The 27687-nt window shown below is 51.6% G+C and overlaps 1 protein-coding gene across 1 annotated transcript in view; it reads left to right on the top strand.

Moving 5' to 3' along the window:
* Positions 1-6092: 6092 nt before the first annotated feature.
* Positions 6093-27687, top strand: part of Tnip1 (TNFAIP3 interacting protein 1) — a 45568-nt gene continuing 23973 nt past the window's right edge. Inside the window, exons 1-6 of the mRNA XM_051168184.1 lie at positions 6093-6229; positions 19962-20133; positions 21138-21275; positions 22542-22645; positions 24168-24251; positions 26738-26929. Coding sequence (XP_051024141.1) covers positions 19998-20133; positions 21138-21275; positions 22542-22645; positions 24168-24251; positions 26738-26929 — 654 coding nt within the window. The 5' untranslated portion in view covers positions 6093-6229; positions 19962-19997. The remainder of the gene's footprint in view (positions 6230-19961; positions 20134-21137; positions 21276-22541; positions 22646-24167; positions 24252-26737; positions 26930-27687) is intronic.

Raw genomic sequence — 27687 nt, 5'->3', positions numbered from 1 at the left:
GCTGGCACACGTTGGTCTAAGGGAATGTTTATGTTTGGGGATGGTCTGGGTGTCTGTGTGAATGTGAATTTTTAGGGGGTTGGTGGGAGATGAGCTGGGCAGTTTGAAAGTCTAAACCCAAATAAGGCAGGCAAGTAGGGGTCCGTCTTGCTCCCTGGGGGCCACAATACAGCTGAGCCCTTCCTGGACACTGGGGTAGAGGGACCTCTCTCTCTCTCTTGCCTCCAGACCTCTTTGCTTCCAGGCCCACTGGCTCTTTCTGAGCGTGAACCTTTCACCGAGAACTTGAAGGTCTGGGAATAGGCCAAGGGCTGGCAGATGGTGGTGACTGACTTCTTCTTTGATCACAAACAGTCCAGTTTTTCCAAAACTGGTCAGAGGGCCAACCTAGGGAAGTCCCTGGCTAAGCAGGGCAAGGGGCAGAGGCGGGGTCTGACAGTTGACAGTGGCCTCTGGGCTGCAGACTGAGCCAGGAATGTGGAGAGGTCCTAGAAGACACAAGAAGGTGGGTGTAGATGGAGGGAGAAGTGCTCTCAGGGCCTGGTAGGGCTTCCCAGGATTGGGAAATGTTCTGCCCCTTCCCTTCGGGTCTACCTCCCGTAGGGGCTGATCTCGCCCCACTTCCAGGAAGATGACAAGGAGCAAGCTGGGATCCCAGTCTGAAGCCAGCTTGATTGGCACTCTGACCTGGAATCAGGAGGGCCAGGGGCAGAGAAGCTGGAGAAGGACAGACCCACCCGGGACTCCTAGAGACTGTGGGAGGAGCCTGGCAGGGCCAGCGTGTGCCGAGCTGGGAATTTCCCTGGTGTCGCTGTCCTTTTCTCTCCTCTAATGGTGCCCTAGAAACCAGAGAATAACAGGCAGGTTAGGAACATAGGGGAAAAGAGCTGGGAAGGAGAAAGAGAAGAGACCAAGGCTAGAGAAAAAGCCAGCAGTCACTGCCAGAGACCAGCTCCCGGGACGGTTCTCAGTGAGATCCAGGCAGGCCGGGGATGTCCTTTGGGAAAGAAAGACCAGTACTCCTGCTGCCCCAGACCACAACTGCTAGGCTTCTTAGCACTAGGGCCATCTCGCTGTGTGTGTGCCACAAGGGCACTGCTATTGCCTTCGCAGCCTGGCTTAGGACACTAGGGAGCAGACCATGAATGGCATGGCTGGAATCAAAGCCCAGACTTCAGAGCCCACACATTAATTCCTGTATGACAAGGATCCTGGGAATAGGACAAATTGTGACCATCAATGGTTTCGTTTCCTTTGGAACTGATGAATGGGGGCTGGAGAGATGGCTCAGTGGGTAGAGGCACTTGCTGCTAAGTCTGACAGCCTGAGTCTAATCCCTGGGACTCAGGTAATAGGAGAGAAAGGACCCCTGCAAACTGTCATCTGACCTCCACATATTTGATGTGCTCAGACACGCACGTGTGCACACACACACACAGAGAGAGAGACAGAGACAGAGACAGAGACAGAGACAGAGAGATTGCAGCCTTCAAAGCTTATGAAATTAGATAGAATTTAAACATGTCTTCTTAGGCTGAGGAGAGCTGGGGACTGCTGACTCAGTTCATTTAGTGACATTCTTTTAGTTGTGTGTGATTTGATGGGGGAGGGGGTGTTGTTGTTCTTGCTGTTTTGAGATAGGGCCTCTCGTAGCCCAGGCTGGCCTTAGATTCTTGTGTTTCCGTAGAGCTGGAGATGGGAACAGTCACCACTGCCTCCAGCTGGCATACCATCTTTTCCTTCCTCTATCTTTGCTTCTGGCTGGGTCTCATGTATCCCAGGCTAGCCCCAAATTCCCTATGGAACTGAAGATGAGCTTGAGTTTCTGATCATCTAGGCTCCACCTCTTGAGTGTGGAGGTGACAGATGTGTGCTGTCCCATTCAGTTCTCTGAGGCTCCGGGGTTCGAATCCAGGTTCCCAAGCATGGTAGACCAGGATTCTATGCCCATCACTTCTCGGCAATCACCTCCATCACTCTTGAGTCCCATTTCAGTCAGTGTCACATGTTTGACATTCCTTATCTCGGTTAACTATCTCCCAAAGCTCTCTTCTTGATAAGCACACACCCAAGGGCAGAAAGTACCTAGAATCCACGGAAGGGTTTTGTATTCCGAGGTCGAATCAGGCTAAGGATCCAGGAAGGGATCCAGGACTGTTTCACTGCTCCCACCCCAGTCCCTCCATTCTACCTTCCCTCAGCTGAGGCTCCGAGTCTCCCATCCTAAGAGAATATGGCTCACATCTCTTTTATTCAAATTTCTGCTTCCAGCCTGGAATGAACTTTAGCTCAGTAGGCAGAGCACTTGCCCACCACACACAGAGTTACTGGGTCCCCAGGAGATATGGGGGGTGCATCCCAGAAATCAGGACAGGGAGTCATGAAGACCAGAAATTTAATGTCTTTTGAGATTAATCTGGGCTACATGAGACCCCCGTAAAGTAAAGAAGGGGTGAGGGACCAGCTCAATCACTAATGTGGAGGACTTGAGTTAGGTCCCCAGAGCCCATGTAGAAAAAAAGCTGAGTGTTGCAATGCACACTTGTAATCCCAGAACCGGGGGAGATAGAGATAAAGGAATTCCCAGGGTTTGCTGGGCAGCTAGCCTAATCTAATTGGTAAGCCACAGGTCCCAGGAAGGGATCGTATCCTGAAATACAAGGTAGAGGGTTCCTGCAGAATGAATCCAGGTTGACCTCTGACCTCCACATACCCGTGGCCCACACACACACACACACACACACTCAACCATACACAAATATGCATACACACTCCCACACAGACACTCTCACACACAAGCAAGCCCCTGTGCTTCCCATCAGTTGAGGTGTGTAGCAGAAAAAAAAAAAAAAAGCAAGTGCTGGGGAGCCCAGACGCTGGCATCAGTATTAATCTAAACCTCAGGGTCATATCTGCTGTATGTACTAGTCTTGCTGTGGCCCTCATCGCGGCTCTATCCACGAAGGATGGTCACCTTTCTTCCCTTTTGGTCATATTTCTTTTCTTTTTTTTTTTTTTATGATATTCAGAGTTTTATTTTTAAAAATCTACAATGTACTCTTGGTCATATTTCAATTGCAAATTTCATCCACTTATTTTGAGCAGGACTGGGGGTGTGATACTTTCTAATGACCCTTTTGAGGCTGGCATTATGACTTCTGTGTCCTGTTAGCTGGTGAGATGTTGTGGTGTGACGCTTCAGAGCCTGGCCTGGGTGCATGAAGCTCTGCAAGAACTTCAGAGAGCATCCATCTACCTGATCTTCACAAACTGGTTGGGAGATGAAGTGTGTACAAGTGTGAGCCTAGCATACACTCCATGTTATTTCCGTGTATGTACGTATGTCTTGTTGTTGATGTCTGCTCGTATGTGTGGGATGATATACACATGCATAGAGACCCAAAGAGGATACCATGTACCCTACTTTATCACAGTCTGCCTTGTTCCCTTGAGACAAGGGTCTCTTACTGAACCTGGAGCTAGGCCAGTAGTCAGTTAGGCCACAGCAATCCTCCTGCTTCCACTCCCACCCTCCCCCACCCCAACAGCAGTAGGGTTTCGGCATACCTACAGCTGCACCTGGCTTTTTACACGAATGCTGCATACTCACACCAAGTCCTCACGGTAGTGCAGCGAGGGTTCTTGCTTCCCTAGTCATTTCCCCAGCCCTTTCTTGTTATCTTTTTAATGCTGCTATATCACAGCCCCCACTTCCTCCTTCTGCCACGTGATTATGTCTAGTCTTTTCAAGGTATGTTTTTCTAGGCGTGCACCTCGGCTTCTTTGGAGGCTCCCTGTGGTAGAGGAGGGAGTGGCAGAAAGGATGGGGAAGCTGTCTGCTTCAACACAAAGCAAAACAAAATACAGGCAGTGTGGTTCTCCTCCAGCTGGGGCTTTCTGAGGGAGCTTGTTGACACTGTAGTGGAGTAAGAGGTTGCCACTTGCATGAGTCACTCATCTCCCAACTTGGAAACTCCCTTCCAGGCTGCCGGGATGACTGAGGATGCCAGGCTAGGGGCACGTGCCTCCCGACAGCTCTGTGTTCCAAGTCTAGGGGATGGGACCAAAGAAGCCTACCTTTCTGGGTTTAGCAGTGAAATCTAGCAATACATGTGACCCATATCTGGCACTGCCGTCATTTCTCAGACGCCTACTGTGTGCTGAGCCTCTGTCTTTATCATATTAATCTTCACAAATACTTGAGGGGGGTGTGTACAATTATCCTCAGTTTTTCAGAAAAAAACCCGGGGTTTAGAGGCCACCAGGATAGTAAGTGGCTGGGTTGGGTTTGGGGCCTGTACTCAGGACAGAGTACAGCTTCCATAAGAAAGTGGGAAAGGTGTGCTGGGTGAAGTCTGGTAGGGAGCTTTCTAGCACACTGGAGGCCCTGGGTTCTATCTTCTGCAAACTGGGCAGTGGTGGTATGTGTCTATACTTCCAGCGCGTGGGAGGTGAGGCAGGAGAACCGGGAGTTGAAGGTTAACCTACATAGCAAGTTTGAGGCCTGGAAAGGAGAGAGAGAAGTCCATCCTAACACTGCAGAGATAACAGCGGGAACCAAGGCCCTGCATTCTCGGTTTGGTTGTGTCAATGTGCGTGGCTTTGAGCAATGCTGAGGTTCAAGGCCTCTCTGATGGTGCAGTGTTCTGGAGAGAAACCAATACTTAGAAGGGTAAGAGGGGCAATGACCTGGAATGGATGACTGGGAATGATAAGAAAGTTCTGGGTGTGATTGTGGAAATTTACCATCTCTTCACCTGAGGCTCACACAGGAGGGTGCACAGGTCTAAGACCTCCCCCTCATCTCAAGAGAATCCTCTACTTGCAGGAGTCAGTTTTCTCCTCCCTCTTTGTGGGTTCCAGGGATTGAACTCAGGTCCTCAGGCTGGTCAGCAAGCACCTTTATCTAACTATGACCCATCTCATTGGTCCCTGGGTAATGTTTTATTGTGGGTGGTGGTGATGGCAGTTTTTGGGGTTTTTTTTGTTTTGTTTTTTGTTTTTGTTTTTGAGACATAGTCTTACTGTGTAGATGTGTCTGGCCTTGAACTCACTATGTAAACCAGGCTGGCCTCAAATTCATAGTGGTCCCCTTGGCTCTGCCTCCCAGGTGATAAATTAAAGGCTGCCTACCTGGACGTTTCGGGGAATGAAACTGCCCAACTTTCTGAGGTCAAATATCTTACAGAAACAGGGGAAACAGTATGCAATCAGAATGGAAATTATTGGAAACTTCTTTTTTAAGGAAATTTCAGTGCTGGGTTAAGTAGGTTGGCATGAAGAGCTGGGACAAGATCAGGAAGTGAAGTCCCAGGAAGGAGGTGACTTGGGAAGATGGGGGATGGGGTGGGTAGCAAACAGACATGGTCCTTTGGGGAACTGATACATGGAATCGAGGACCCAGTTCTCCCGGCAGCCTGCCCTGAACGTGATTGTGCAGCCTCTCCTGTTGTGTCTGGTCCTCCAATCAGGGTTAAGGTACATGCATACTTCTTTCCGTAACGTGACCTAGAATGCTGTTTTGAAAACCTGCTCATTCCTTTGAGGTAACTAGGACACAGGTGGCACAAAGCCTGAAAGGAGGGTCCTTGGGGAAGACATATACTTAAGTAGGTGCCTGTTCACGGTCCAGTTGATAGGTGTTTCTTTATGTAAAAATGAGGGCATGTATGAAATAGTCCCCTAAATCCTGGTGTGTGTGTGTGTGTGTGTGTGTGTGTGTGTGTGTGTGTGTGTGTGTGTGTGTGTGTGTGTGTTTTCCTTCTAGGGGGGGGGGGGGTGGGTGGGGTCTCATGTATCTGAGGCTGCCCTTGAACTCAGAATCTTCCTGCCACAACCTCTAGAGTGTCAAGACTGCAGGTCCTGCAGCTGGGATATAGAACAGACCTGGCCCCCGCTTTGCTGCAGGTACTTAGTGCCTTCCTGCGATCCCAGGGGGTGTGTGGACCAAGTTGGAGCTGGGAGGTCCGCAGCGCGCCTTGAGTTCCCCCAATGTACCCTGAGGCCCCCTAGGTTTGAGCCCTGAGCCACTCTACCCAGAAGAGCCACTGTGGCTGTTTACATCGCAGATCCCGCCCCCCGGAACCCAATGCAAGGCGCCATTGGACGGACGGCCCGTCGGTCTCCGGGGACTTTCCCAGGGGCGTGGCGTGGCCCCGGCATTTCCTGGTACGGACCGGAGCTTAGGTTCCGCCAGCTTGGCCCCGGGCCCTGAAGGTCTCGTCTTAGGGTGAGCGGGGCAGCCAGGGGAATGGGCGGGCGGGAAGAGACTTGGACCTGCGCGGGGCGTGAGGACTAGCGGCGGGAGTCCCGGCACAGTAAAGGTGTCGGCGTCGCCGTCACCGGGCTTCGGAGACTCCCGGCCCGCGGTGGCAGCCGGGCGCGCATGCGCACCTCTGCTGCGCGTGCCTGGGACCGGCTTTTGGACCCCAGTGAGCAAAGTTTGGGTAGCCTTGTGAAGACACTGTAGTGACGAAAATCACCATACCCACGCTTATTGGTCGATTTTCATATAGTCTTTTCTTGTTTGTTTTGAGACAGGGTCTCATTGTGTAGCACTGTCTGGCCTCGAACTCGCTATATAGAACAGGCTGGTCTCGAAATCAGAGACCCTCCCCCTCCTGCCTTAGCCTCCCGAGTGCGAGGATGAAAAAAGCGTGCAGCCCAAAGTTGATTTAAGCTTTTAGTGTGAAACTCATCCAACTGTGGCATTCATTCTACACATGACTGTTACTTTTTCTTTTAATTACGTTTACTTACTGTTGGCGTGTAAAGTGTGGACAGACAACTTGCCTGAATCATTTCTCTTCTAACACCTATGGGCTCCTGGGATTGAACTCAGGTCCTCATGCTCGGCCAGCGTCTTTATTGGCCACCTAGCCAGCCGGCCCTTCTCCGTGAATGTTACTTTATATCTTTACCTCACCAGTGAGGAAACCCCAGTAACTTGCAGGGGTTGTAAAGCTCCCTGCTCCTTCCTTACTGAGCTTGCTTTGCACACTGCTGGAGGCATTTGTGCACCCAGGTGCTGGGTGGATACAGTGAGTTTCCTGGAGTGATTGAGGAGTGATGTTTTTTATACCCCGGGCTGGGTTTAACAGCCTCGCACTGTGAGAAGTTTCTGTGCCTCTGTATGAGATCATGTGTGTGGAAGTGGTTGTGCTGGCCTGGTATTCATCTTGTACCCTGCAGTGGGTGGGAATTTGGTGCTGTCGGTGAGGAACTGTTTTGGTAAGAGGGAGGGAGGGACTTTTGTGGATGAAGCAAAAGTCTCAGCAGCAGCCGTCCCCACCCCCTTGCTGAATGACGTTGTGGGAAATGTGTAGATTCCTGATGCATCATTTTGATTTCACAGTCAGTCAGAGTGGGATCTGATCAGCCCTTACTCATGCTGCCAACAATGAGGGGTGTGGTGGAGGGGAATTCAGACTCATGAGTGGACAGTCGGGGGGACTCTCAGAATTGCTTGTTGGTCCTTGACGGAGGGACATTGGGTTAGGAGAGTGGAATACTTGGACTAGCTAAGCAGGCTCGCGATCCCTTTGTACTTAGCAAATGGCCTGTGAAACTAGCCCATAATGATAATTCTGGTAATTTTACACTGAGGAGCTTTTTTGAAACTTGTGGTTTTTACATTCAGGAAATTAATTAATTTGAGGCCGAGTCTCATAGTCCAGGCTGACCTCAACTCTGTAGCTGGAGGTGACTTTGGCCTCCTGGTCCTCCTGTCTCTACAGGGGCACGATTACAGGGGGCGTTCCACCATGTCTGGCCCTCACTTATTCTTTCTGGCCTGGTAGTAGTCTCATATTTCATCCGGCCCCTCTTTTGTGTTTTAATTTGACATTTGTTCATTTGTACTTTTCGTGGGGGTGAGTGCATGCCTGGGTGCCCGTGCCCATGTGGAGGTCAGGGAACAACTTCCAGGGGTTGTTGGTTTGTCCCTCCGGGTGACAAACACCTTTACTCCCTGAGCCATCTCCACAGTTCTAAACTCTTGTTATTTTGTTTTATTTTGTAACAGGGTCTTCATAGCCCAGGCTGGCCTTGAGTTCACTTTGTAGCAAAGGGTGAACTTGAACTTCTGACCCTTCCGCACCCACGGCAGAGTGCTGAGATTGGAGGCATGCGCAGCTATGCCTACTTAAAGTCATACTGGGGCTTGAACCCAGGGCTTCATCCATGCTAGGCAAGCACTCTACCAGCTGAGCTACACCCTTGGCACCAAGGGCCCTGTTCTTTTTCCACTGGCTTAGACTGTCGTCATGGCTGTATTCTGGGAAAATATTTAGGGTTGAGCCCTTTGTGAACACATTTGATCTTGTCCCTCAGAGAGCAACAGATAGGAGTGTTCTGCGTGTGTGTGTGTGTGTGTGTCTGTGTGTGTGTGTGTGTGTTCATGTTGTCCCCTCCACGGGAGTATCCTGTGAGTACAGTATAGGTGGGGGTGGGTGCCTATCCCTGGATACCCATAGCAGCTTCCTTGGGGCCCCAGGAAGCCATGGGTCTGACTCATTCCTTCACCTCCAGTGCTGCAGTACTGTGGCCCGGATGTCCTGGTGGGGTCAGGCTGACCTGGTTTGAGGATGATGGTGCTGTAAAGGTTGTTTGTCTGCCTCCCTCCGCTGGGGACTGGCTCCCTTCTGTGTCCAGTGTGGTTTGGCAGACCCTGCTGCTTGCTTTTTCCCAGATGTATGTGTGCTCAGCTTGTCCTCGTGCTGAGTCCTTCTTCCATCCCAGTACCCTGCACACTGTTCCTAGCCCTTCCCATGGCTGCTGCTTCCTTATCTGTCAAGTCTCAGCTCAAATGTCACCTCCTCAGAGGGGGCCTTCCCTGCTCTCCCTATGCAAAACACAGCCCCCTTTCACTTTCTGTCATATTACTACAGTTTTTCGTTCATTTATCACAATCTAAACTAAGTTTATCTGTGTGCTGGTGCAGGCGTTTACTTTCAGCACTCAGGAGACAGAGGAAGGCAGATCTATCCCTGAGTTCAAGGCCAGCCTGGTCTCCATAGTGCGTTCTAGGATGGATTGCTGGAGGGGGTGTTTCCTAATGTCCTTCTGAGCTTTCACCTGGGCAGTGTTCAGGCCACACCTGTGTGTGAGGGCCTGGCTTTGCCTTCTAGGATTCCTCCTGGCCGGGAGCTCTTCCTGACAGCACCAGGAGCCAGGGGACAGCGAATGAGACTGGCCACCATGGATGCGACTAGGGTGTGAAGTCATTCAGTCCCACCTAATTGGTTAAGAGGAGATAGGTGATTTAAGGGTGGGCCTGGAAAGATGGTAATGTGCAGAGTAGAGGGCCTGGGCTTTTTGGGGGCTGAACGGACATAGCAGAGACAGTATGAGGTTATGCTTAGCTGGGAAGCTGTCAGCTGGGCTAGGCAAAACACCCCAAAGGCATGGGAGTGTCCATTTGGATGCTCCACTGGCTGGGCTGCAGCAGCCACGCTGATAGATCCCAGTGCTGACTGAGGCTGCTGTAGTCTCCAACCCTCTGTGCCAGCTCCTGGTACAGACCAGGCGGGTGCTGCGCCTCTTACCCCCTTGCCTACTGCCAGGAGATGGCTGTGTCACGGCAGCATAGTGGGAGATCTCTCTATGTACTGGCAAAGCTTATTGCTGAGGCTCTTGGAATCGACCACAGGTGGCAAGTGACCCCCTGCTTCCCAGGCTTCTGGATAACTCAACTGCAGCCCTTTGCTGACCTGTGTTCTGTGCTGAGTCCTCTCTGAAATGGCTTGTCCTTTGCTCTGTCCCAAATGTTGGAACTAGGACGTGTCTCGATTAGTGGAGAGCTTGGGTTCCAGTCCCCAGTAGTGTATAAACCGGGTGTGTTATTGAATACCTATAACCCAGCACAAAGAAGGTAGTGTCAAGAGAGCCAGAAGTTCAAGATCAGTCTTTGCTAATGTTTCGAGTTCGAGGCCAGCCCCATCTCAAAAACCCAAATGAAGTTAATTCTCCGAATAGTAAAAACCCAATCGTTGGCCCCTCCTCGTCCGTTTATTGGATGGTCCTCTTTGGCTCCAGCTGGGCCAGGCCTTTCTGTGCCTCCTGCTTGCCCCTCTCCTCCCTGTCTACCCTGACCCTCAGGAGGTGTGTCCCGTTCTTAGCCGCTGGCAGACCTTGGCAGCCACGAGGCTGCAGAAGGAAATTAGCTCTCTGTTCTTCCCGTGACCTCCACGGGACGGTCACCCCAGTGACTGGAAAGGGTGACTGCTGAGAAGTGACTGGCTCCTTTCTGATGGCTTGTCCCTTCTGGGCTGCCTTCCCTCACTAACCTTGTCCCCAGGCTGTTCCTGAGCCCTGAGTCCTGGGGCACTTTGTTTGCAGAGCACAGGGATAAATAGACCAAAGCCTCAGCCTTGACAGGTGAGTGGGGTTAGAGACGAGGGAGTACTGGCTCTGGGGAGTCTCTGAACCCAGACTTAGCTTTTGTAGAGTGTAGGAGCCCCTGAGTCAGGGCCTTCAATTTAGTCCTCACCCGTTCTGCTCCTGTCCCTCTCTAGGTCCGTCAGTCCTGTCCTTCACCTGGCTAGCCTAGGCTCACCACCAGTCGCTGTGGTTTTGAGATAGGCTTTCTTCCCATGGCCGAGGACTCACCGATTAGGCTAGACCAGCTGGCCAGTCAGTTCAGGGGGTTTATCTGTGTCCACCTCCTTAGCTCAGGGATTACAGACAGTGCCTCCAGGCTGGCCTTGCACTCACGCTGGGATCACAGGTGTGAGCCACTGTGCTTGGCTTCTGGCTTTTGAAATTTATTATTACATTTATTTATTGTGTGTCCGTATGAAAGTCAAAGGACAACTTATAAAGGAGTTAGTTGTCTCTTATCATGTGAGTTCCTGAGATCCAACTCAGGCTGTCGGTTCAGGAAGCAAGCGCCTCACTACACCCCCACCTCCACCCCTACCTTTAAGTGTGCTTTCTGGGGCTCAAACTCAGGTTTCCATGCTCGTGTGGGAAGCACTTCACTGACTGAGCCACTTCCTAGTCCTCGCTTGTGTTTCTTTCAACTTGAATACGAATGTGCGCATCCCTGACCAGCATGTGACTCTGTTTTGTATGTTGCAAATGTGTTCTGCGCTATCTCACTGTCCGATTCTAAGACAACTTCTCATGAAAGAGAATCATCCAAGTTTGCATGTGCTGCGCCGTTCACTTTTACTGCTGTGTTATGTTACCTGAGACACCTCCACAATGTGTCAATTCATGTTCTTTTTCGTGGGCCATTTGCTGCCCTTTGTGATTCAGCCTTTTTCTCTCTAGTCCTTTCATAGCCACTGTGACACCTGTTTGGGTTTTATGTTAAAGTTTACAGACAGTTCTGTGGTTCCTACTTGGTTCACACAGGATTTCCCATAGGAAGAAAAAAAAAAAACAAAAAAAACAAAAACGGGGCCCTGGAGAGGCAGCAGAGCCAATCTTGAGTCTTTAAAATTCACTTCCCACCATATTTGGTATAAGGAAAGTTCTCAAAAGCTGGCATCTTGCTCCGAGAGGGGACTTACAGGGTTGCATAAGCCAGTAGTGGCATTTGGACGCTGAGAGACAGGCTATTCTGTCTCTCTTTTTGGTCCCTCTTGTCCTAAGGTTGGCCTCTCAGCTGATGATTGAGGCTACCCTAGCTCGGTGATGCCTCTTGTCAGTTTTGGGCTGTAGCCTAGGGGAGAGATCTTGGTATGAAGGACAATGGGTGTGCCAACCAACCCTTTGGGGCTACTGGTGACAAAAGCACTGGGAGTGTGATGTGATACTTTTTAAAATTTTTATTATATATTTATTATCATGTATACAGTGCTCTGCCTGCATGTGCACCCGCAAGCCAGAAGAGGGCATCAGATCACATCATAGATGGTTGTGATCCACCATGTGGCTGCTGGGAATTGAACTCAGGACCTCTGGAGGAGCAGTCAGTGCCCTTAACCTCTGAGCCATCTCTCCAGCCCATGATGTGATACTTTGATCCTTGATCTTGATCTTGATCTTGGCTTAGGCTTGGCCCTCTGGACCAGGCTCTCTGGGAGCCATATCATGCTGGGTGTGGGCACACCAAGGCCCTTTCCTGTGCTTGTTCCTGGCCTGAGGTATGGTACCTGCAGTCTGTATTTTCCCTCCTCCCTTTGGGCTCTGTGGGTACCTGCACTTGAGAGGTGGAGGCCAAAGGCTCGGGTTCAAGGTCACCTTTGGCTACATATCAAATAAGAGGCCAGACTAGCTACATGAGACCGTGTCTCAAAGGAAAGAAAAAAAAAGATGGATGAGCCCCGCCTAAGGTGAAAGTTGTGCCCTTCACTCCCTACCGATCATATTTCCCCAACAAAGTGTTAAGGAAGGACTTCAGAAGTCAGTAGCCCTCAGCCGGCCTGTCAGGCAGTGGTGGTTTAGCATGGATCCTTCCAACCTGTTTTTTGTGCATGTTGATAGAGTATGAGCCCTGAAAATATGATCCTGTCACACATAGTCTGCACGTGGCTTTTTATTTTATGGGCCTTTTTCTGTGTCTTCACAAGTAGTGAGCCCCCTGGGCTTGATCGCTATATAGTAAATCACAGATTGACTGCACCTTAGTTTGTTTAACCAGCGTCCTTTTGATGACCCTCAGGATATTTTCACTATTATGAAGACTGTAGTGGTGCACCTGCCATCTAGCCCCTGTGTAGGCTGGTGCAGAAATCTCTGGAGGCCTTGATAGAGAGATTCACTGGGTAGGTCAAACTCTGCACAGTGGATCAGGAAAATAGCCTCCAGTTTGCTTCTCTACAGGAGGTCTTGATTCTCAGCGTGGCCTGTGGACACAAAGGCTGGTGACAGCATTGATAAAAGACACAGTCGTCCTGATGGATTTTTTTTGGGAGGGTGTTTTGAGACAGGGTTTCTCTGTGTAGCCTTGGCTGTCCTGGACTCTGTAGACCAGGCTGGCCTCGAACTCACAGCAATCCACTTGCCTCTGCCTCCCCAGTGCTGGGATTAAAGGTGTGTGCCACCACACCCAGCTATCCGTGGATTTTTAAGGAGGCCAGACCTACTTTGCCACATAGTTTTGTAGGTTTGGGCACTGCTCCATGGCCAGTTGTGATTGCCTGTGGTAAGACAGGGTAGCATGGCAGGAGCCCACGGGGAGGGGTGGAGAGCAAGAGGCACCCACCTCCTCAGCTATGAAGCAGAAAGAAAGGGGAGAGTGAGGCACCCTGGGACCAAACTTTGTAACATTTGGGCCTTTGGGGGACATTCCCGATCTGACTATAGCAGATATTTTTTCTATAGGTGACGCAACTGTAAGAGACGCAACTGTAAGAAACGCACGTGAATGCCATGGCTCTGTCAACAGATATCCAGTACCTGGAAGGGTGGAAGCAAAAGTCCCCATGTGTCTATTCACGAGGCGACACCTGAGTGTTGTGTCCAGCCTCAGGGCCTGCTTCAGCTAGGATAGTAGATTGGCAGGTGGTGGACAATGCCAGGAACAAGACCTGGTCAGCCACAAGGCGAACCTTGAGGTTCCAGAACCTTACAGGCTGGCATAAGAGGAGTGACATTTTGCTCTCTTTACATGGGACCCTGGACATTGGAAGTAGAACCAGGAACAATGCAGGCACCATTGTGCCATGTGCCAAAGTCAGTCTTGCAGACCCTGTCTCCTCTGCTGCCTTGTAGCCTGAGAAGATGACTGCAGGTCAGGGCAGACAGATGGAAGCCAGGGCCAGGACACTTCCTTGTACGATGCCATCTCCTGCTTCCCTGGGCACTGGAAGCCGGATTGTTTGTTGTACCACAACAAGCTGTGTGGCCTACGGCAGATGACTTAACCCCTCTGAGTCTGCTCCCACGTGCCGTCTAGGCAGGTGGATTGGCCTCCTTGCTGGAAAGCAGCGATGAGCACACTTGGCTCTGGGTGAGGTGGTGTGTGTAATGGTTCAGCCAGCGTGGTCCATGGTCCATGGTACATGGTGGTGCTGAACTAGCTATTTCATTTCCTTATCTCATCTTCTGGAGCACCCCTTGGGCATGTCATTTTTACCCAGCTAAATCCCAGGTTGGGTGTCAGGCCAGTGCTGTGGAGCAGGTGCCAGGGGACAGTAGGGGCTCCCTTTGTAGTGTAGCATAGAGAGGCAGTTGAGCCCAGGGAGGGATGTGTGCTGGAAGGACACAGTTCCCAGGTTTGGCTGGAGCCCTGCCTGTCTTGGAGTAGCTGGGCCTGCAAACAGCCCACGGCCAAAGGCCTTTGCATCTCTGAATAAGCTCATGGACAGATTGATGGGTTTAGAATTCATACAGGAAAGAGCTGGGGACGGGTGATAATCCTGTTAAGGTCAGAAAGGAGGGCTGTGGCGGTAGCAATCCTGAACTGTTAGTTCTAGAGAACACCTTGAAGAATTGCAGTCCAGTCAAGCATGGTGGCCCACGCCGGGATCCAGGACCAGAGAAGAATCTAGAGTCCAAAGTTGTCCTTGGCTGCACACGGCTATATCCCAAGACTCAAAAGGCACAGGAAGGTCTGTGAGTTTGAGGTTTGCTACATAGTAAGATCCTGTCTAAAAAAACTAAGGACAGCTGGAGCTCCATCTGCTTATAGAGCGTGTAGGTCGCATCCTCCGCCCCACGGTACATAAGTAAATAGCAGGGGCCTGCGGGGAAAGCACAGTAAAGTGCTTGAACTGTGGAAGAGACTGAGTTTGAGTCCTAGAACCCACATAAAAAATTAAAAAATTAAAATTAAAAAAACCCAGACAGGCGTGATGGCTCATACCTGAACGCCTAGTGCTGTGGAGGAGACAGGCAGATCCCTGAGCGCTTCTTCACCACCCAGCCTAGCCAGATCATTGAACCTGCAGGTCCCAGTGAGAGACCTTGCCTCAAAAAAAGAAGGTAGATAGCTCCTGAGGAATGACACAGAAAGTTGACCTTCGCGCATGCACACACGTCAGCACCCACACTCAACACAAACACACACACACACAATACACACACACACACACACACACACACACACACAGGCAAAATAAAAATAAAAGCCAACCAGAAGGGCGTGGTGGCGCACACCTTTAATCCCAGCACTTGGGAGGCAGAGGCAGGCGGATCGCTGTGAGTTTGAGACCAGCCTGGTCTACAAAGTAAGTCCAGAACAGCCATGGCTAAACCAAGGATAGGGTGTCAGTGGAGGGGTCCTCTTGCCCTTTTGTAACTAAAGTGTGCCATATACTGAGCTGGGTCCCACCTACTCGTTATATTGTGTTATTTCACTGTGAAACACATGTTTTCTTGTTGAGTAAATCACGTTTGAGAAATAAAGTGTGAAGTGAGAACCCCTCACCACTAGGTACAGATGCACCATTACATGTCTTCACCTTCGCCTGGGGAGGCTTTCATAGTCCTGTTTTGCAGGTGGCAGCTGAGGCTCAGAATTGATGAGTGACTGGCCCAGCATCCCACAGCTCAGGGTGGACAGAGCTGGGCCTGGTGCAGGTGAGGCCCTAGGGTGCAGTGTGTATCTAAGACCATGCCTGTGTGTCTCACCTTTCCTAGTCCTGGGTGGAACCTTCTTCCTGATTCGAAGGCTGTACATCTCCTCTGCCCCCTGGCCCGCTCTAACACTTGAGGCTTGGTTCACTTCCATCCTTCAGTCATGAGGACAGTACCCACCTTTACCTAGTCAGGCATGGATGACTTACTCATTCAGGCTCCCTCCCCTTGCAGAAGACAGGAGCTTAAGGTCACATAACAGGAGGGGGGCAGGCTGCTTCTTTTCTGGCCACACCCACTAGCATATCACAGCTCTTCTTCTGCTGAGGACATAGACTTTTGTCACCTTGATGTGATGTGCTGGGGCCATCACATCCCCTTGGTGCCAGGAGACCTTCCTTGGCTGTCTCCAGGCCTGTATGGCATAGCTGTCCCCTGATACAGCCAGAAACCAGAGGCATTAGTGGGGCTTAAGTCCCTAAGCTGGGCTTGGTGATCTTGTCTGTCTGTCTGTCTGTCTGTCTGTCTGTCTGTCTGTCTGTCTGTCTCTCTCTCTCTCTCTCTCTCTCTCTCTCTCTCTCTCTCTCTCTCACAGGGTTACTCTGTGTAGACTTGGCTGTCCTGGACTCACTTTGTAGACCAGGCTGGCTTCGAACTCACAGCGATCCGCCTGCCTCTGCCTCCCGAGTGCTGGGATTAAAGGCGTGCACCACCACGCCCGGCTGATCTTGTCTCTCAATCATGTCTTTCACCCAGAGTTGTTGGGATAGTCAGGTGAAAGAACAAGACTGAGTACTTCATAAATGCTAGTGGCTATGCAAATAAGCATGACTTTGGCGGGTCATCAGGGGCCCTTCCCGTAGTCCAGTACCCCATCCTCTCTAGTGCCTGCTCCCACCTCCTAAGCCATTGGAACATGGCTGTGGCAAGGCAGCCTCAGATAGTCAGGGGATGAATGTGAGTTTAATATGGTTCTGACCCTTCCAGCTCTCTCTTCCTGAAGTGGGTCAGGGATAGGGGTCCACTGTCCCGCCCCAACCACCCTCCTGCCCCATGTACACCCCTAGCTGCTCCTCAGCCACAGTGCATTCAGAGTCGCAATATCATTCATCTTCATGCTCTGTGCTTGTTGGGTGACTGTGACTCTAGGTCCTCTTCCTTCCTCAAACCAGGCCTCTCAAGTTTCCATTGTAGAGCCCCAGATCTCATCCAGGGAGGGTCATGGGGAGCCCTTACTCCCAGCAGCTCAGGGCTCGATTAGAAGATCTGAGCTGGCTGCCTCTTTTATCAGTGCCTCTCTGTTTTGGGCAAGGTGTTGGTGTCTCCCTGCAGAAAGGTCCCTTGCTGAATGGTGGCTTCTGGATAGGTGGCTACTACAGCCTCCTGCTGGGCCCTGGTGGGTGGAGAATCTGCAGCCAGACCCACAAGGAAACAGACCTTTGTATGGCCTTGGCCTCCTTGCTCCAGGCTCTGCTTGAGCCCAGAGGGAGCCTCACATTAAGGCAGACTCTGCTCTTCCTGTCTGTCCCCTGCCCTGGCCTTGGGGACTATACCATCCGCTCCTGGTCACTTTCTTAGTCTCTGGCAGTTCCCTTCAAGTTTCTCCTGCCTGGCTTTGTTGTCTTGGGAGAGCCCTTCTGGCACTAGTCTTTGGAGTCCCCAGGTCCTCACGTACCAGCAGACGCTATTCTGGAAGTGTGCTGGCCACTGGGCCAGAGCTTGGTTTGGAAGCCCGCGTCTCCTCTTAACGGTTTCCCTCCGGCCATCTCTCAGGTCGCTCCTTTTTGGGTTCCTCCTGAGTCTGCTACCCTGCGGGTAGCCTGGCCCAGCTGTCTTCCTCACAAGGCCCTGGTGGGGTCATCGCTCTGTCCTTGCTTGTTGGCCCCTGCAAACCAGGCTGCCACCTGGCCTTGCCTGGGCATTTCCGGGAGACAGTGACAGCGATTGTAGAAGTATGGGCCTGGCACCTTGCCACTGTGCACAACGATGGTGGCTGGGCTGGCTGGGCAGTTTAAACATGGCCTCTTGGGAGGTGGGGCAAGTCCCTTCTAGCTCTGGGCCTTGAAATGATGTGTATTGGACCTCTGCTCTCACTGCTTCCTGAAGAAGCCCTGGTGCATGCATGGGCTTGGTCCCTGCTTCCCTGGAGTTTCCACCTACTGAGAAAGCCACCTAGAAAGTCACCAACTGTCCCATAACACTGACTCTGAGTCTGCTGTGGACCTGAGGGGGTGGGGCTGGAAACCAGGCTACCAGCAGTTACTTGCCACTCTGGGTGACTCCAGCCTCAATCTGTGAACTCTGTTCCTCCCTTGGGGATGACCTTCTCTCCTGTGCTGGTGACAGGAAAAGAGAGATATGTAAAGCCTGCTTCTGCCCAGGAAGTGTTAGCCTAAGGGACAGATGCTGGCTCCAGCCAGGTGCAGTCACATGGTGACAAGCACAGGTGAGCGTGTCGGCCAGCTGGAGCCCTGAGCACCCAGCTCTCTGCTAGCCCTGCCTGATACTTCACCCACACTGTCTCCTTTTGCTCAATGCTACATCATTGTTTGCCACTCTGCAGTGCATGCTGACCTTTCAAGTTAAAAAAAAAAAAAAAAAAAAAAATCCTTCCTAGCCAGCAATGTGGGTGTATAGGAAGCTGCCCTTTGCCTCACAGGGCCCAGAGGGGTGTGGATACCTCTTGCAATGGGTGTTCATCTGGTATTTGTCTGCCTTGGAGTGGGGGTGGGGCGCTTGTTACAGCTTTGTTTGCCCTTCTGGCCCAGTGTGTTCCACCAGCACTCTTGATGAAAGGGGGCTGATGGCTTTGTGGCTGTGGCTGTGGCTGTGTTGGTAGAGGTGTACAAGGCCTTGGCTCCACCCCCAGCATAAGGCTAATGGTTCTTACACTGAAGGAAACAGCCAGAACAACAGTTCTTAACACATGGATCTTGACCCCCCCCTTTTGTGGGGGGTTGGATGACCCTTTCACATGGGTTGCGTATCAGATATCCTGTGTGACAGATATGTGCCTTATGATTCATAACAGCAGCAAAATTACAGTTATACAGTAACAGTGAAAAGAATTTTATGGTTGAGGGTCACCACAACATGAGGAGCTATATGAAAGGGTCGCAGCATTTAGGATGGTCGCGAGCCACTGAGCTAGAGGCTATTCAGTGGCCTGCAGCTACCCATGAATGGGACTGAACTCTGCCACTCTGGCCTGTGTTGAGGGAGCTATCAGTTCCCACCGTGTAAATCTAGCAAGGGTAGGAGCTGTGACCCATCCAGGCAGAGCTCTGCGTCTGACGCCCAGTCACTGGCACCGCTGACTGAGGTGCTTAAGCTCAGCAGCCTCCTTTGCTGCTTTATAAAATAAGGAGATCATTCGGACTCCAACAGAGTGCGTCAGAGGTAAACACTGTCGTTAGTGGACAGTGTGGAGGTCAAAAGGGCCATTGAGGCTCCTGACTGAAGCAGTTTTTACTGAGGGCTGATGATGTTGGGAGGACAGTTTCAGTACCCCCAATTCCTAAGTTTCCCACTTCCCATGTAAACCTTTGGAATTACTGCCTAGCACCCCAGATTGGTACCCAACACCCAGAGTACTATCCAACACCTAAGATTAGAACCACCCTTTCTAACCCCAAAAGTTATTGTCGAATGAATGAATGAATGAATGAAGAAACGAATGAGTGAAGGCTGCTTTACTAAGACACAGGACCAGAAGTCTGCAGTACTTGCAGGGTGGTTTCAAATGAAATAAAACAGATAAATAGTGGCTCACTACAGATGTGCTACATGGTGGTTTGATGGGAAATTCTTCTGCTTAAGGTGCAGATGGGACAGAGCAGTCCTGACCTGAGACCCAAGGAGGAGGTGGAGAGTGTTAGAACATGGCTGGGGTTTCTTCCTTACCTTGAAGATCACTGTTTGAGTTTAAGGCTTTTATTCCTCTCCAAGAGAGGAAGAGGAGCTCTCCTAGGCCCATAGCCAGTTTGTGACCAATCCGTTTCCTCAAGTGCTGTATGTTTTCGGTGTTCACATCATTACTGGAGTTGTGATGGGTACTGTGAAGGGCCAAGCAGGCAGGAACTCAGCCCAGGATGCTGGCACTCACCTTTAATCCCAGCACCGGGAGGCAGAAGCAGGTGGATCTCTGTGAGTTCAGAGCCAGCCTGGTCTACAGAGGGAGTCTAGGACAACCAGAACTGTTACACAGAGAAACCCAGTCTCGAAAAACGCTAAAAAATAAATAAATAAATAAATAGAAGCCACAGTGCAGTGCACCTGCTAAAAGAAATGGATGCCGCTCCTGTTATATTCATAGAAGCCGAATATCAAAAGAGGTGACAGCTGTACTATGTGGTTCTGTGGTCAGACCAGCCTGATGTGAGGTGTTCTGGGTCATGGGACTGCTTTTTGGAGCCTTGGCAGACGAGCATCATCCCAGAAAAGGTGACCTAAGGGCCTGGCCAGCCCTCTGATGTCTGCCATTGTCCCTACAGCTAGGTGGCCATCACGGCAAGGGTTGAACTGCCCTCATGGAAGGGAGAGGACCCTACCGGATCTACGACCCAGGGGGCAGCACGCCTCTGGGAGAGGCATCCGCAGCCTTTGAACGCCTAGTGGAGGAGAATATTCGGCTGAAGGGAAAAATACAAGGGATAAAGATGTTAGGTAAAGCAGACCATGCCCCTCTCCCTGCTGGCCCTCTTCCCGCAGCCTGCAATGCCAGCTCCCTCACAAAGGCTGGCAGGTGCCTCTGCCTCTCACGCTGCTGTCCCTGTGACCCAGTGTTGGCTCCTGGCATCTGTGTGCACTTCTGTAGCCTGGTGATGGCATTCCCAGCCCTGACTTTGCCCACCCCCAAAGAATATCTTTGAGGGACCAAGGGGGAAGCATGCACGGGGAGAGAGTAGAAGGCCCAGTTGGTAGACCTGGAACCAGAGTGACCTCCCATTTGCAGAAGTGAAGTGTATGAGATGAGGAGAGCCAGTGTACCAGGGCAGCCCTAGATCCCAGGGCTTGAATGCCAGGCCAGGAGCAGAACTGGCGTACAGCTCAGTACAGCAGGGCCCTTGGCCCTCTTTCTCCAGCTTCTGCTCAAGCTAGCACCATTGCCCAGCCCAGCCCTCCCTTCCTCCCTCCTTGCCCACTGCATGCTTCTCCTTTGGGGGTGGGTCCTTCACTGACTTCCCTCCTCACTCTCCTTACACTGTGTCTGGAGGTCACTTTCTTTGCATTCAGACTTGGTGTGGAGGGCCTAGCACCTTGGCTTTCCAAGTGTTTTTCCCTGCTTGGCAGAACCCACTTATGATGGTGGTGGGCGAGGGATGGGAGTTTTCCTTTCTCCCTCTGCAGAAGGGAAACCGAGGCTTAGAATGCAGCCAGCGCCTTGAGAACCCCTCGCTTTCTGCAGGGGTGTGGGAAGGGGCTGGCCACATATGGAGGGAGAGGTGGGCAGGAAGAGGAGGCCAGAGGTGGAAGGTTTCCTTAAGCCCCACTGCCAGACTCGTCTTAGCTGGCCTGCTTTTTTGGTGGGGGCCAGCACAGGCTTGGACTTACAGTCCACACAGCCAAGGTGAGGATGAAGTCAGACTGTGGCCAGGTGTGGGGCAGGGATGGGGGAGAGCCATGCGCTGGGTTGGGTAAATCTGTGTGCTTCTCCATCTTGTCTCTAGGAGAGCTTCTGGAGGAGTCTCAGATGGAAGCATCCAGGCTCCGGCAGAAGGCAGAGGAGCTGGTCAAGGACAGTGAGCTGCCTCCATCACCACCTGCTCCCTCTTTGGACTCCTTTGATCCTCTGGCTGAGCTCACAGGTACCAGAAGCTTCCAGAAATCCTGTCTTCTCTGAATCCAGACTGCCAGGCCCTGGACACCACGGGGCATACCTCTTCTCACACAGACCATTTTCTCCACACACATCTTTTGACTACAGCACCCGTAGGCGGTCAGATCTATAAGGGACCTCAGAAGACTGCAGTGGTTCAGCACTCCTGCTGCCCCGGCAGGCATTAGTAATCCATCACAGTGGTCCATGGCAGCTAAGACATAGCCGTATAGGGCTTTATGAGCATGGTTAGTAAATCCACAACTGCTATGTGGCAGGCCCAGCCTGTCCCCCCAGGCACGAGAGTTGCAAGTTCTCTGTCACTCTCCCCCTTTATGTTTCATAGTCAGGAAGGCTGAGGCCCAGAGAAGACTGGCATTGCCTGTTAGCCTTCAGCAGTGCTTGCGTCTGCTAAAGGAGACGGTGACAATGACTTAGGGTTGGTCCCTATGTGATCACCTTGTGTTACTCCAGTGTGTCTCAAGTCCACACTGACAAGAGACAATCTCCCACATCAGACTTGAGCACTTCCTGCTGCTGCCCCTCAGGATGCTACCCAGGCACCTGTGACACCTTTCTTTCCAAGGGTCACAATCTTTGCTGAACAGATGAGAAAGGCAGAAGTGTCAGCCTTAGCACTGTCAGAGGGGCATTCCAGGCCTCCCTGGCCCAGGCAGCTGTTTATTTGCAGTGTCTGATTAGTGTTAGTTCTACTCCAGGGCCATGGGGAGATACTCACGGGGCTTCTGCAGTGGTGGCCTCCAGTAGTTGGGAACTTGGGCTGCATTTGAGTCCAGGTCTTACAGTTACTAACAGAGTGACTAGCCAAGCTGATGACCTTGCTAACACCCTGGTTAGGGGCTGTCATGAGAACAGAGAATGAGCCTGTTGCTCCGTGGGTAGAGTGCTCAGCTAACATGTGTGAAGCCCTGGGGTAGGCAGTTCGCTGTGAGTTCAAGGCCAGCCTGGTCTGCAAAAGCAAGTCCAGAACAGCCAAGGCTACACAAAGAAACCTCTTCTCGAAAAACATTAAAAAAAAAAAAAAAAAATCTGGGAAGCAGGTTCTCTATTCCAGCTCTCTCCCCATTGCTCAGGCCAGTCATTTAAGCTAGCATCTTGTCTTAAAGGAACAGCCTCCCTTTTCTCCCAATCAAGTGAGACTCAGTCAGAGGGCTTCCATCAAGTGTTCTTCCTGTGGGCTGGGCCCAGGCTTCATCCCATCTGGGTTTCTTTAGCCACAGTCTTGATCTTCCAGGACAGGATCCACAGGCCCAAGTGCATTCTACTGCCACCGCCACTACCACCACCACCAAAAACTCCATGGAGAAGCCAGCGCCAGCCTCCAAGCCTCCATCCAGCGTAAGTTGCATTTGGACTTGTTGACTGGCTATCTGAAGCTCTTCCCACAGCACATCCGTCTGGAGCGCTGGGCAGGGCAGCTGTATAGCTGTGATGTGCTCATCGACAGCGCAGACACACACTGCCCAAGAGGCTCAGAAACCATGTCCTGCAGGTTCAGTGGAGAAGTTTAGCTTGGTGTCTGTTGTAGGGCCAGTCCTTGAGGGATCCTTCAGATGGTGAGGAGAAAGGTCATGAATGGAACTCAGTGTAGGCCTAGTAGGGCTGAGACCACAGATGGGGTCACGGTGGCTATGACTAGGTAGCCAGCTGGCCTGGTTTCTCCCATATGTCCTACCCCCATCTCAGGACAGGGAAAACTGAATAGTCTCTGCAAGTCAAGAGGGCTTTGGGTTTTGCAGGGGTTGGGGGGGAGTTATATGCATGGGGGTTTACTCCAGTGTGTGCTTGTGTCCAGGAGGATGTCAGGTGTCCTGTTTTATTGCTCTCTGCCTTAACCCCTAAGTCTCTTTACTGAACCTAGAGTTTGTTGTTTTCAGATAATCCTCTGGCCAGCAAGCCCCAACAATCCTCTTGTCTCTGTCCACTCCAGTGCTGGGGTTACAAGTTACAGATGCCCAGCTGTGCTTTTTACATGAGTGCTGGGACACTTAGGTCCTCCTGCTGGCATAGCAAATGCTCTACCCACTGAGCCATCTCCCCAGCTCTGGCCAGGTTTAAGGGGACATCTTAGAGCCAAGTGCAGGTCCAGATGGACTTGGGCCCATCAGCTGCCTGAACAACCAGTGCAGTCTGCTTAGAACGGTTAGAGGTATGGAAAAATAAAAGGTTGGCTGGCCACCACCTCGCTTTGGTCGACCTATCCTTGGTGCTCTCAGATCAGTCCTCTCCTGGGCTGGGCTGGTGAGGCCGGTATAGGACCTTCCTTGGTGGTGGCTCTGACAGCTGCTGCCACTCAGGGGTGAGCTAGGGACACCTGAGCCCAGGAGCTAGTTTGGTCGTTCTGGTAGGATCTGCTGACGTGGCTTGTGTTACCTGACTCTGTGAGCTTGGTTTCCTCATCTGTCAAAAGAGAATGCCACCACTCCGTGAGTGGCTTTGGAGAATACATGTCATGAAAACATTTTAAAATACAGAATCCTGGCCAGTGAGGTGGCTTCATAGGTTCTAGTCCCAGAACCTACGTGGTAGAGAGAAGCAACGCCCAAAGCCTGTGCTCTGACCTCCATACATGTGCTGTGGCAGCAGAATGTGTGTGCGCGCATGTACACACACACACACACACACACACACACACACACGTACACCTGAACACATGCAGATGAACAAGTAGATAATAGGGGTTGAAGGTCAGCTCACCCCGCACCCCTGTTTCACGGGTATGACCTCAGATCACAAGGAGGAGGATGGCAGTCCTGGGGTTCCTGGGTGATCTCGTGTGAATGGTATGTGACTGGTTGCCTCTCTTCATTGGGGACAGGGTGCATTTCTCTCGGGCAGCCCCTAACTACCTTCTACACAGGGCGCCTCCTCTGACTTTGAAGTGGTCCTCACTGAGGAGCGGAACTCTCCACCTGAAGCTGGCAGCCAGCCTCGACACGCGATAGTGAGCAGACAGGCAAGCCCCCTGAGCACATCCTCCGCTCCCCCCCTTGTCTGTCGCCTGCCCCTTTGTGACAGGCACTGAGGCCACTCCGATCCCTCGGGTCCCCTGGGGGATGCAGAGGGGCTAGAGCGTGGGGTGCTTCTCGCTCTCATATGCAAATCCCCTGCTCGTGACTTCCCCGGCTTGGGGCACACAGGCAGCACCCCACTATTGTGAAAGCCTGGGCCTCTTGCCAGCCTCACTGGCCTCTGGACCAATCACCTTTCCGTCCGTTATGATGACTCAGCATTGTGGGTCTGTAGGCTCCAAGCCTGGGGGTGTGGAAAGGGTCCGCCTGGTGCTTATGGCGAGGGTGGGGGAGTAATTCACCATTTTGTGCAGGTCCTAACCTCCTCCCAGGAACAGGTGGGTTGGAGAGTAAGTTTTCTGTTCACATGTGGGGTGCACACATTCCTACGGCTTCAGAGGGGCCGCTCCATCCCTACCGTGCAGTGCTTACCACTTTGGTGCCAACCATGCTGTCCTTCTCCTCTTCCTTAAAATGTCAGGCTTCTTGGAGACCTATTGTGAAAATACTGCAAGATTCATCAGAGACCCTAAATTCATATCTCCTCTTCACCCCTCCCTTCTTTCCCAATTATTGCTTGCTTTATTCTTTTGGGCTTTGTTTGTGGGTTTCGGTTTTTTTTTTTTTTTTTTTAAGATTTATTTATTTATTATACAGTATTCTTCCCAAACGTGTGCTTGCACACCAGAGGAGGGCACCAGATCTCATTATAGATGGTTGTGAGCCACCATGTGGTTGCAAGGAATTGAACTCAGGACCTCTGGAAGAGCAGTCAGTGCTCTTAAACGCCTTCTCTCTAACCCAGTTTTTTTGGTGGCTTGATAGGCATACCCTACTGTTCTTTTTAAATTGTTACTGTGCCAGAGCTACACGGCCTCACCTTTCCTGATGCTGCTGTCTCTGCTGCCTCGGGTTCTGAAGGTTTGGAGGGCTGGTGCTTTTTTGTTTACCCGCAGACAGCAACCTCCCTCACACCATCGTTTAGTCTTTAGTGTTGAGAGAAGCATCCTGTCAGATGATGCTAGTGTGAGATAGGACCTCAGTGTTTTGTGTCCTGAGACCTTAATGTCTCTCAACCTGTTCTGTCCCTGAGGACTCTGAGACACAACTGAGGAGCCAAGGTTTCCTCATTCAGAAAGGTTTCAGCATTCGACCATGAGTTAAACATCCCTGTGTAGTCAGTGTGCCTCGTCTGTGCCAAGCCAGGAGCACACCAGCTCCTGCTGGAAGTTTGTGGGCTAGTTGGAGAAACTTGAGGGATTTGAAGCACTTCATGAGCCTTCAGAGAGCAGCCCTGGCCACCCCTCCCTAGGCCTTTGTGAGAAAGGATGCAGAATTGGAGAGAGATGCGGCCCTCTTCCTTCTTTCTGACAACTTGGTGCTGACAGGGAACAGGCCAAGCACTCAGTTGCCACAGACTTTAGTAGGAGTTCACAGAACCCTGGATTGCGGTCAGAAAACCCCAGTTGTAGGGCTGGCTCTGCCATGTCCTGACTGGGCCGCTCTGAGGAAGTTCTCTGTCGGTGTGTTTCGCCGTCTCAGCCTGAACCCTGAGGTCCCTGTGGTTCGGCTCTGATTCCCTAAAGTAGGAGAGGGATGGGGGATCTGCTGGGTGGTTTTCTGAAAGTGTTGGGGGCGATTCTCTGAAGTGTTTTGGGGGAGAGCCTGTGGAGGGACTGAAGTGTGTGAGCGTTGGGGTAGATGTTGGGGTGTATAGAGTGAGGCCCACAGAACCCTGGGGTCTGGCACAGCGTGGGCAGGGGAAGGTCGGGAGCCTAACACCCGGCTGTGAGCCAGCACTGATGCCCTGAGAAGGAAAGTTCCCACTGAGATCCTTATGTCTGATGGGGTCATTAACTGTGGCTGTGGCTTCAGTAGGAATGTTCTAGAGAGAGCAGTACTGAGCTGTTTTGCCCAAGCTGCTGTCTTTTAAAGTACTCCACTAGGCTGAGGTTTTTTGTAGTATTAAAGCTGTGATTCTTAGAAATAGATGATATTTGGCCCACTTCCAGGCAGAAGCTCCTGGGGAACCTCCCTGGTGTGTACAGCTAGGGACACCCTCTCTGTCTGCACTTCTGTCAGCTTTGCTGTGCAGTAAAGGAGGGGAGTATAGACACACGCTGCTGAGAGGATGCCGAGCCTGGGGGAGGGGGAACTGGCTACCCTCAGGCACTCTATAAAACTCTGAGCAGAGGAGGAAGATGGCCTTGGTGCTGTGAGGCCAGCCAGTGTGGCCTGGAAGTCCTAGGTCCTGCCCTGTGAGTCAGCTCCAGATAGGGAACCTGTGTAACTGGAAATTTTCCCTGGGCTGAGTAGAGGCCACAGGAGAAACTGAGTCATGAAGAATGGGGAAGCAGTGGGAGAATTGGCTGGCACTGCCTGCTTAGGCTTGGTGAAGATCATCCATTTGCTCCCACAGGAGCTGGGGCCCCCACCCCCAGAGGATGGCAACCTGATGCTCCACCTGCAGCGCCTGGAGACCACCCTGAGTGTGTGTGCGGAGGAGCCCGACCACAGCCAGCTCTTCACCCACCTGGGCCGCATGGCCCTTGAGTTCAACAGGTTGGCCTCCAAGGTGCATAAAAACGAGCAACGCACGTCCATCCTTCAGGTGAGGCAAGCCAGCCCCCCTTCCCCACCAGCTGTTTGTGGGGTACAGGGTTAATTATGGGAACTTCTGAGTGCTGGATTCCAGGCCTACTTGGGGCTTCTTGTTCACAGTGGTGACTGCAGTAAGGAAGTTGTAGGAAAGTGTGTGGAAAAAGAAGGAAATTGGGACGTGGGTCTTGTAGGAATCTGAGGGATGTGGTCTGGCAGGCTGGGTATCACCTGCACTGTTTAGTTCGTTTCTTTTGTTCTTTTGTTTTATTTTGGTTTGGATTTTTTGTTTGTTTGCTTGGTTGGTTGGTTAGTTTTTTTATTTTGTTTTGTTGAGACAGGGTCTCACTATGTATCACCAGCTGCCATGGAATTGACTGTAAGACCAGGCTGGCCTTGAGCTCATAGAGATCCACCAGCCTCTACCCCCTGAGCTCACCCTGTGGCCTGCGTTGGTGTTATCGCAGGTTTTGCACCCTGCAGTAGGAGCCATTTATACAACTCCTTCCTAGATAGGCAAACAGCCTTCAAAAAACTGTCCTTTTTATTTTAACCCAAATGGTGGCCTGATACTAGAACCTCAATTCTTTTTTTTTTTTCCAGGCAATCTCACTTTTACCTCTGGCTGGTCCCAGACTCATAGCATCTTCATGCCTCAGCTTCCTGAGGGCTGGGATTCCAGACATGAGCCACCACACCCAGCTTTAATGTGTTGTCTTTAAAGTCTCATGCCCTTAGCTACCCTCCCTATGTGCTGCCTTCCCGAAATCC

Source organism: Acomys russatus, chromosome 25, assembly GCF_903995435.1.
Source record: "Acomys russatus chromosome 25, mAcoRus1.1, whole genome shotgun sequence".
Classification (NCBI taxonomy): domain Eukaryota; kingdom Metazoa; phylum Chordata; class Mammalia; order Rodentia; family Muridae; genus Acomys; species Acomys russatus.
This window is presented reverse-complemented; position numbering and strand designations above follow the sequence as displayed.